At 36.1% G+C, this 10410-nt stretch overlaps 1 protein-coding gene across 2 annotated transcripts; it reads right to left on the bottom strand.

Moving 5' to 3' along the window:
- Window positions 1-299: 299 nt before the first annotated feature.
- On the bottom strand, window positions 300-10406 carry LOC122974178 (calcium uniporter protein, mitochondrial-like). Of its 2 annotated transcripts, none has more exons than XM_044342141.1 (9): window positions 10054-10406; window positions 4967-5027; window positions 4554-4721; window positions 4270-4374; window positions 3497-3654; window positions 3250-3356; window positions 3046-3142; window positions 2790-2906; window positions 300-581 (listed from the first exon to the last, which is right to left on the bottom strand). In XM_044342141.1, exons 1-9 carry the CDS (start codon window positions 10054-10056, stop codon window positions 501-503), a joined length of 897 nt encoding a protein of 298 aa, XP_044198076.1. In that variant the 5' UTR covers window positions 10057-10406; the 3' UTR covers window positions 300-500. The 2 variants fall into 2 exon arrangements, with proteins under 2 accessions (XP_044198076.1, XP_044198075.1); XM_044342140.1 differs by lacking the exon at window positions 10054-10406 and adding an exon at window positions 7178-7423.
- Window positions 10407-10410: the final 4 nt, after the last annotated feature.

The raw sequence follows: 10410 nt of genomic DNA, 5'->3' as shown, positions 1-10410 counted from the left end.
AAAAGTGCCCCGAAATGACTTTTGTTGTGATTTGGCGCTATATGAATAAAACTGAATTGAAAAATATTACTTAGTGTCCAATAAAATGCCAATAAAGCATGTTTTCCTGTTTGTATGGCTAATAAAATAATGATATTTGTTCATATAGCTTGAATATTACATAAGCTGCTAATCTGTTTCTACAGCTACCATGTTTTCATTAGGTAACAAAAAGACTTAATATAAAGTTATGTGTACATGTGCAAGATTCATTATGTCAAATATTTTTAATGTTTTTTTCAGGAGGACAAAAGAAAGGGTTTTGATGTATGAATACTTTAATATTTTGACATTTACTTGACAGATATCCATAGAAAGCAGAAAAAATTATGCAGGGGGATGCAGAAAGATTTTTTTTTTTCCACTGGGTCTTTGATGAAACAGAAACCAACATTTTTCAGAAACACTGCATACAAAAATTATATTTTATGTCACATAAAAAAAGAAAATTAGGTAAAATGTCAGTTGGCTCTTTGAGGCATCTGATCCACCGGCTGCTGCAGCTGAATGGCACTCCTCAACGTCCTGAGATTACTCTCCACCTGAACACACAAACACACAGAGTTATAATCATTATTATGATTTCTGCATTTTATTTACGTCAGATGCGAGTTTCAGATTATCTGTGAAAGTTTGATGAGCTTTGCTGCTTGTGACATGAGGACACACAAACACATGCACCTGTTTATAAAAGATTTCCACTGTAGAGCTAAAAACATCAGATCTGTGTGGAGTGATGATGATGAGGAGACTGTAACCTTCCTCAAATGAAACGTCATATTTCCATCATGTTTTCCATCGTTAGAGTTTTGACCGCCACTCTTTAAATAATGTCATCTCGTTTCCTCTTCTTCTGCAACGGTTTAATGACACTGACCGGAGAATTAGCGCCACCTGCTGTTTATCTGCTAATATTCACACAACAGCAGTGGATGGAAACAAACATTCATCTGCATTTTCTTTTTCTTTTCTTTTTCTACAAATTTCCCAGAAAAATAAGTAATTCGCAGATATTTAACAATTAAATTCTAGGATATTTGACAGAGCAGGTGGTGCAATTTTGGTAAAAAAAATAATAAGAAACAACTTTAAAAAGTGTTAAATTGGTTTATTTGGTAATTTTACTTTAAATGACAGAAAATACTTAGTTTTCAATGTACATATTAGCATATTGGGTTGTTTCTTAAAAATTCTATAAAGAGCACATTTCCTGTATAATACCAAAGTACAAAACGCTTTAAAAGAAATGTCGGAAGAATGAGCAGTTACACAGCAGCTGCTTTAAGGAAATTATTGAATACACCTAAAATGCTGATCTTGGGTTAAGCAAACAAAACTACACACTGAAAACTAAATATTACACAACACAGAATTGTCAAGAGTCTAATTTATTAAAACATTTTACAAAACATCTATGTATGAAACGTCAAATAGTCTATAATGACCAATCAAACCAACTTAATCCTTTTGTCGGTTTTTTCTTATAATTTATACCAAATTGCACCACTCTCTTTGTAAAACGTCCTAAAAATTAATCATTAAATATGTGCAAATTACTACAAATATTTCCAGGAAAATCAGCATAAAATTTGGGGACCTATTATTGAAATTCTGTTTGGATGGAAACAAACATTCATTTTTAATTTTTTCTTTTTAGAAACTCAGTTAGAATTTGCACTAAATCAATGATGTCATGGCTTGAACATCGCATCGCTACATCACAAAAATAGTAAGTCAAAAGCAACAGTATGTATTTTTGTTGTTGTTGTAAAAAGTCACATTATGTGCTATGTTTAAGAGGGGAGTTTGACATTTTGGGTAATATGATTATTCAGTTTCTTCTTTAGAGTCTGATGTTCAGATTGATTCCTCTCTCATGTCCATGTACACTTCATATTAAGCTAAAACCAGCAGCCAGTTAGCTTAGCTTAGCATAAAGACTGGAAACAGGGGGAAACAGCTAGCCTGGCTCTAACAAACAAACAAACAATAACCAACATCATTAAAGCTCACTAATGAACACGTTCTATCTCCTTAGTTGAATCTGTACAGAAACACAATGTAAAAGCATCAAACTTCTTACTCTTAAATTTTATTATAAAGACATTCATGCCCCTTTTCTTCTTCTGCCCTTTAAAGCACTTTGGTAACTTGCTTTTTTTGTACAATACTTAATAAACAAAAATATGTTTCCTATTTCATTTTTCTTTGATTCTACATCCTTAAACATACTTCAAGAACATAATATGTGCGTGTGTGTGTGTGTGTGTGTGTTAGGGATGTACCCAAATACAAATACGTTATTTGGCAAAGCACAAATAGTGGGGTTTTTACAATTATTTGTTTTCAGGAAAAAAAACAAAAACATGTTAAATACCAGCGCACAGGTCGGTTACATCGCTATCTCAGTGTCTCTCCTCTGCTCCGCTGTTACGTCTATCAGCAGGTCTCAATGAGGGGAGTCACATCCACCTGCTACATGACGCACATTTCCTAATTTGGACATCACTCCCGCAGTTGAGAGTGTTCCCCAGAGATAAAGCTGAACTACTGACACAAATGAAGCGCTCCCAAGGGAACACTTCATGAACACTTATTGTAACTTTAATTTTCTAGGATTTTTAAGCCTCTTTCCACTTTTATTCAAATACAAATACAAATAATTTTGCTGCCTCAACAAATACAGATACAAATACTGGGCTCTCTGCACATCCCTAGTTTGTGTGTGTGTGTGTGTGTGTGTTCATCACCTCTGCCAGCTCGTCTTTCAGCTGGTTGTATTTTTGAACATCAAATTTGTGATGAGATGCTTTCTGGTGGAAGAAGTTGAGGAACTGACGATCTCTCACATCTGGGCAGATGAAATCCTGAAAACACACGCACACACACACACATACACACACACACACACACAGCATCACAGTACAGAAAGACACATTTGTGTATCAGTACTTGTGAGGAATACTAACTGAAGACAGAAAAGTGTAAAATATGTTTGTTTTTTACCTGTTTGGTGAGGACGTAGTAGGCGAAGAAGAGCATGCTGGTGCTGTAGGTGATGAAGTAGGTGACGGGTTCCATCACATCCCAGGCAAACACATACCTGTTACACACACACACACACACACACACCAAAACATGTCATGTGACGGAGAGCTACCTGACTGATCCAGCTGTAGTAAATGTGTGTGTGAGTGTGTTCATCATCACCAGGTGAGGTAAGCCAGGAATCCTCCCTGCAGTGACAGGTAAGCGAGCCCCACCCACCCCAGTAATGATGCTCTAGACTCCGCCTCCTTCGCCATCTGGACTCTCACCTGTACACACACACACACACACACACACACACACACACACAGAGGTAGGTGTAGTAGTAGTAGTATATAGAGTGTAGTAGTCAGTGTGTATAACAGCAGTAATATTAGCAGTTTTTGTAGTAGTACTGCATGTTTAGTACCGTCTCCAGTGGCTGCAGCTGCTGTTTGAGTTCGTCCTGTCTGATCATCAGCTCGGTGTGTTTGAGGTGCTGCTGCTGAGGAAGAGTCAGAGCCGAGTGAAGCAGGTGGACCACGTACTTCATATCATCCAGACCCAACACGTGTTCATGAGACGAGCCTGACAGACACACAGACACAGCTGTAAAAATACTTCCTGGAACACATATCAGTAATCCTGGGAGAAGACCTGAAGGCATCAATGCATGTACAGCACATGTATGTCCTCATTTTACATACATTTAACTAACAGAACTGAGTTAATCTCCAACCATTAAATGTATAAACATAATTTTCTGTATTTATTTATCTCCATGAAAATGTCTAGAATGTTTTTGTGAAAGCAAACCAATGAAATATGAATTATAAATTGCTTCAAATTTGACATTTTCTGGTTCACACACTTTTTGTCCTCCAGTGCATCACATTTCAGGTTGTTTAACAAGCCAATTTATGGTCCTGTGAAGCACTTTGTGAATTTCATTTCCGTGAAAGTTGCTATACTAAATAAACTTATTATTATTATTATTATTATTATTATTATTATTATTATTATTATTATTATTATTATAGTAACAATTTGATGTGCCAAACCTACCCTAAACCTCTCCAAAATGGCTAAAATGTGCTTTCAATAATATTATTAATATCAATAAATAATGTTTTTACGTGCTACTACTGCTAATGGTCTTCTCCTACCACAAGCATAACACAGATACAGACACACAGGTTTTACCTGGTCCAGGTGAGCGAACGTTGTATGTGATGTCATTGATCATGAGCTGGAAATCTTTATTTAAAACAGTTTCCATACAGGTGCATGAAGAGATTCTCTGTCCATCTGAGGAGAAGAAAGGAAAAGGAAAAAAGTGACATTTTTAGAGAGTGGAGACTCTTTTTTTCCTCTTCTCACTTCCTCAAAGGCCTGTTTAAGGGTTAAAACTTGGCTTTAAGGTTAAAGTAAGAGTTACAAACTGAGGAATGTGGATGTAGTGGACGTGTGTTTGGTGTGTTTTGTACCTCCATTGAGCAGGGCGGTGGCATGCACCCCGGGGTCTTTGGCTGTGATGTCACGCAGCAGGTCGCCCACCGTGGTCAGCATCGGTGTCAGAATGAAGCGACACTCCCGACCTGCAGGGAGTCGCAGAGACAGGACGGGGCGACCGAAGCTGTAACGAACAGAGGCATCTGAGATAGAGAGAGAGAGATTTACATAGCAGTTAGTTCATTCATTAAACTACACAGATTAAACAAGTGAGATATCTTGTGTTAATTAGTGAGTTTTAGAGGAGCTGGTAGGTGTATTTTTGAACTTTAGACAGAACCAGGCTGGCTGTTTCCCCCCTGATTCCAGTGTTTATGCTAAGCTAAGCTAACCACCTCCTTATCTGTACTGAAAACACTGACATGAATTTTGAAAGATGAGATTTTACCTTTGGATGGAGACTGGCTGCTGAAACTGGAGACAACACAGGCAGACCAGACCGGACTGGACTGAGAGACAAACAGAAATCATTATATTCACGACTCTGACTTTTATTTACACAAGAGTCACATTGACATGATTATGATATGACTGGAGAGTATTGTTCTTGCAACTGCATTTATAGCCTTTTTTTGACTCAATAATAGCTTAACCATGTCATGTGACGCTACTTCAGTACACTTAATACATTTAATATCCAGGAATTCACATTACAGACATGACCGCTGACTATCCCCTCACACACTGATTATATACTGTAAGATTTAAAGAAAAAGTTTAAGGAGGAAAGAGAAACACAGAGAAGCAGCACAGGCATCAGGTGACAGAGAGACATGAACACATTTAAAGCAGGAGGCAGAAAAATGTGGTAAGATCAGACTCACTGCTGTAACTAGATGAATTACTGTTCTGTAAATATTTTAAAGGCACAATCTGTCGTTCAAATGTAAACTAAAGGACATCCTAAAAAACAAAAGTCAAAGCACAAGATTAAAACCTGCTATAAAAGGACTAACAGATCTTTAATACAGGCATTAACACTACACAACAACTCTATTAACATGATTATTTTTTCAGCTGTTTGAAAGTCATTGACCTCAGTAACTGTTGTAAACACAAAACTAAACTGACAGTTTCTGTTATGAAACAGAAAATGTTGATTTGTGAACTGTGTGTAATTTGTTTGTTCACAGTTCATTTGCACCTTTATCTTTATGCAAGTGTCATTAAGCATCATAAATAAAACTTAAGTCATGTGATTTGAGAAATGGTTTTGCACTTTTATCTTGATCTTCTAGTGTCATTTTATACTTATTTTATATCTATTCTTGTCCATAAATGTATAATTTATTCAAAACATTGAGTTTTAAAAAAGTCATTTTATTGGTTGATTATTTATAATTATAAGTTTTTCAGGTGTAAAAATAGTATTTGGTCTCATTTATATGCATATGGAATATGATGCAGATTTGGTGTGCATTCATGAATGCTTGAAATAGGTTAGGGGGGCCCCCAAACAAGATTTTGCAAAGGCCCCCCAAAAAGCTAGAAACGGCCCTGGTGAGCAGGAACATTGTGTTCAAACACAGAGCTGACTGAGGAGAGTCAGTCTGTCGGAAACGAGACGACACCAAAATGTCTTTCTATAGATACATTTTCACCAAAACACTAAAACTGGGTCAAAATCACTTTTTGTATAAAGTTTTTTTGTCATATTAATGAGTTTACAAAGTAAATTGGTATTTAATGGGTTATAGAAGCAGAGGAAAAACAAAAAAACAAAAACATGTTTGTTGCAGCTGCACATCATAACAGCTCAGACAAACGTGTCTCTGTCATGTCCTGTCCTGTTGTTGTGACTCAGTGCTTAGAGAATGTGCTGCACTAGTACCAGCAGCAAAACTGATGTAAAAGTTTTAGTGGTAAAAGTGCTGCTGCTAGTTGTAGGATACAGGAGTAATAGTGGTAACTGTTACAATACAAGTGGTAGTAACAGTAGAAGTTGTAGTACTAATAGTAAATATTATTAGTATAGAGTAAGCGGTAGTTGTGTATCTAACACAGTTGTAGAAATGCTCCATTATTTTTGTCAAGATTTCAATTTATAATCTCACATTTTAAGGAACATGTTTGAGAAATGTGGACATTTGTGTAAAATTCCCAGAATATTTCCATTTCATGCTAATTTATGCTTCTAATCCACTAAATTTTCAGGGGGAAATACTGTACTTTCTACTCATCAGAACTTTGTTTTTTCTTCTTTCCTCTCCCATTAATCATCTCATGACCCCTCAGATTTATCTGCTGACCCTTTGGAGGGGCCCGACCCCTAGGTTGGGAACCACTGGACTAAACTAGCTAACTGTATATAAAGTAGTTGAAACTAGCTCCGCCTCCAGCAGCTACAACAGTAACATGCTGCTCTAACCCTTCAGTATTAATCTACATCAAGCTCATAATACTTATGTACTTTTTTTTAAGTAGGATGTGAGTACTACTCTGCTTGGTTTTAATTCAATCAATAAACATGGATGCAAACTGTAATAAAAGCAGCTCTCTGTTGATCTTTACACACACACCTCCCCAGACTGTGAGTTCATACATTTAGGAAGTGCCTGATTCCTGTTACTTCTGTTTCTTTCTGATAGGTTTAACTCACCGTGTAGATCCGGAGTCTTGCAGGTCGAGAGCAGCTGAAACTAAATCTGCAGAGAAATCTGGACACAAACATGATCAATGTAGTAGTCCAGACAAAGAAATCCTGAAGATCTGAAGCCTCTCTTCAGTGTCGTAAACCAGCTGACACGCCAAGGCTGGGGGTTTGAAATATGTGTTGGGCAAGTGGAAACAGGTTTCATGACATTCTGAAAAGCAGGAAGAGGAACAGGGAAGTTAACCCTCTCCTGACTGGTCCAGTGAGATGTTTAAAGCTGCTGAGTTCAATTGCAGCTGAAACTGACAGATCCAAACAAATAGTGGTGGTAGAAGTACTCAGATCCTTTACTGAAGTAAAAGTACCAATACAGCAATGTAAAAATACTCCATTACAAATAAAAACCCCTCATGAAAAATTCTACTACAGTAAAAGTACATAAGTATTATGAGCTTGATGTAGTTAAAGTATTGCAGTAAAAGTACATAAGTATTATGAGCTTGATGTAGTTAAAGTATTGCAGTAAAAGTACATAAGTATTATGAGCTTGATGTAGTTAAAGTATTGCAGTAAAAGTGCATAAGTATTATGAGCTTGATGTAGTTAAAGTATTGCAGTAAAAGTACATAAGTATTATGAGCTTGATGTAGTTAAAGTATTGCAGTAAAAGTACATAAGTATTATGAGCTTGATGTAGTTAAAGTATTGCAGTAAAAGTACATAAGTATTATGAGCTTGATGTAGTTCAAGTATTGCAGTAAAAGTACATAATTATTATGAGCTTGATGTAGTTAAAGTATTGCAGTAAAAGTACATAAGTATTATGAGCTTGATGTAGTTAAAGTATTGCAGTAAAAGTAGTGGTTTGGTCCCTCTGACTGATATATTATTATATATGACATCATTAGATTATTAATAGTGAAGCATCAGTGTTAGAGCAGCATGTTACTGTTGTAGCTGCTGGAGGTGGAGCTAGTTTACACTACTTTATATACAGTTAGCTAGTTTAGTCCAGAGGTTCCCAACCTAGGGGTCGGGCCCCCCCAAAGGGTCAGCAGATAAATCTGAGGGGTCGTGAGATGATTAAAGGGAGAGGAAAGAAGAAAAAACAAAGTTCTGATACACAAATCTGTTTTCAGTTTTTGGACTTTTTCTCTAATCTTTGATTTTTGCTGAATTTGAACATTTATTGAAATGAAAGCATGTGAGAAGTTTAGAGGGAAAAATCACTATTTGGTGGAGCTGTTAACAACTCATAGACATGTGAAATGTGACCCCGACTACACACTGCTTTTTATAAGACGTCAAGAGCCAAAAAGGTTGGAAACCACTGGTTTCATCTTTAACAATGTGTTGTATTTTAAAAGCTTGTTATATTATCCATTGTGTCAAATCTTCATCTGAAAAGTAGCTAAAGCTGTCAAATAAATGTAGTGGAGTAGAAAGTACAATATTTCCCTCTGAAATGTAGTGGAGTGGAAGTATAAAGTAGCATCACATGGAAATACTAAAGTAGAAGTACCTCAAAACTGTACTTAAGTACAGTACTTGAGTAAACTTTCCACCACAGCAAACAAGTCAAATCTAGAACTGTCTTCTAAACATAATTATTTCCTACTTCATTCCCAGAAAAATCCCAGAAAATACTAGCAGAGAGAGAAGGAGCATTGATCACATTATTTATTGAATATTGACCAGATTCTGTAAAAAAAACAACTTTGAAATGGTACTAAAGTATGCTCGACCCAAATTCAAAATGTTCAGTGCAAATTACTTTATTACCCTTCAATTGAACATTACTTTAGACTCACCTGAAGATAGAAAACTAGGAGGAAAAATTAAAACAAAAATAGAAATAAAGTTACAATTCCTGTTTATTTGATGTCATTCTTCACACTCAACTCTTGTGTGCTGAATACTACATTAGTTAGTATTTTAAATTCATTATTGCAAGAGTGCACAAGTTAAACAAGAGAGGCAAAAGTCTTAAAGACATTCTTGTCGCTTCAGATTTGAGAGGCAGCCCTGCAGTCCATGATAACCTGAATTCTCCTGAACACAATGTGCACTAAAGAGTTCAGGCTTCCCCCCTCAGGACAAAATTCAAAATTCAGATTTCAGAACACAAAAGCACTATTAGGAGACAGGATCTAACTTCTCCTGCAGAAAAACATTTTCTACAATACAGACCACAATGTCTCACGCTGAAAGTGAACTGCAATAAGCGAGGTGGCTTCTGGATCTGTTGCTTTTAAAACATGAAGCGTTTTGGAAACATAAATTAAACACACTATCAATGAATGAAGAGCTGGACTTGAGGTGTTTCCTTATAGGCTCAGTTTAACTGTTATTATTTAGCTTTGATACAAGTTGTTGGAAATTATACTGGAATTTGATTTTTTTTTTGTTTGTTCTTTTCACTGGATTGATGTTTTTTATTTAACCATAAGATGGCGCAATAATGTGTAGAGCAAACAGGTAACAATACATGTGACACAGATGATGGCTTGATTACTGAGTCATGTAATTATACTACACAATGCCTTGTGTGATGTTTGAAAATGTATAAAAAGTGGTTTTCAAACAGCTATTCTTGTTTGTCCCCTGATGAAGGCGTGAGCTTTGATTCGAACATTGTTAAAGTGCAACAGTTTCTCTTTCTGAGTAACACGAAGAGACTAATGTAAACTTTAATATCCAGCATATTGGACAATTGTAATGTTCTTCTGTCTGATCAACACAAAAAAGTTAAATCAGTTCCAACTGATTCAAAACTCAGAGGGAGAGAAAATATTACTGTTTTAAAGCCTCCAGCTTTCATATTGATTCTTTTACTTGTTTTTCAAGCACTTCACAGTCTGCCAGCAGACTGATCTGCCTACCATGTGTGAACCAGGATGGCCCCTCAGGTCCTCTGGAGTCTTTTAGTTGTTTCAAAAACTTTCTGTGAGGCAGCTTTAAGTTTTAATGCTCTGAGCCATTTGAACAGTCTGACGCAGATCTGAGGGTTAGGGTGTGATTAGTGTTGACATTTTCAAACTTGAAACATACTCAGCCTTTCTTTCAATCATTTATGTTATTGTATTCATGTTTCATGTATTCATGTATGTTAATGCTGTGAAACAAAATATTAGAAACACTTTTGAATAAAATACACTAAAGTGCACCACCACCACCCACTACGACCTTAATAATGAACATAAAGTAGAATTATCACTTTTCTGACAATGTCAACAAAA

This window comes from Thunnus albacares, chromosome 22, assembly GCF_914725855.1.
Source record: "Thunnus albacares chromosome 22, fThuAlb1.1, whole genome shotgun sequence".
In the NCBI taxonomy this organism is placed as follows: Eukaryota; Metazoa; Chordata; class Actinopteri; order Scombriformes; family Scombridae; genus Thunnus; species Thunnus albacares.
The sequence above is the reverse complement of the archived record's forward strand: the minus strand, read 5'-3'. Positions and strand labels throughout refer to the sequence as shown.

Bases quoted from the DNA above. Each gene is read 5' to 3' on its own strand.
- LOC122974178 (XM_044342140.1), bottom strand. From the start codon at position 7,249: ATGTTTGTGTCCAGATTTCTCTGCAGATTTAGTTTCAGCTGCTCTCGA. The intron at 2,907-3,045 runs GTAAAAAACAAA...GTGTGTTTTCAG, and splicing joins ACTACGTCCTCACCAAACAG to GATTTCATCTGCCCAGATGT. The intron at 582-2,789 runs GTGATGAACACA...TTGTGTGTTCAG, and splicing joins TGAAAGACGAGCTGGCAGAG to GTGGAGAGTAATCTCAGGAC.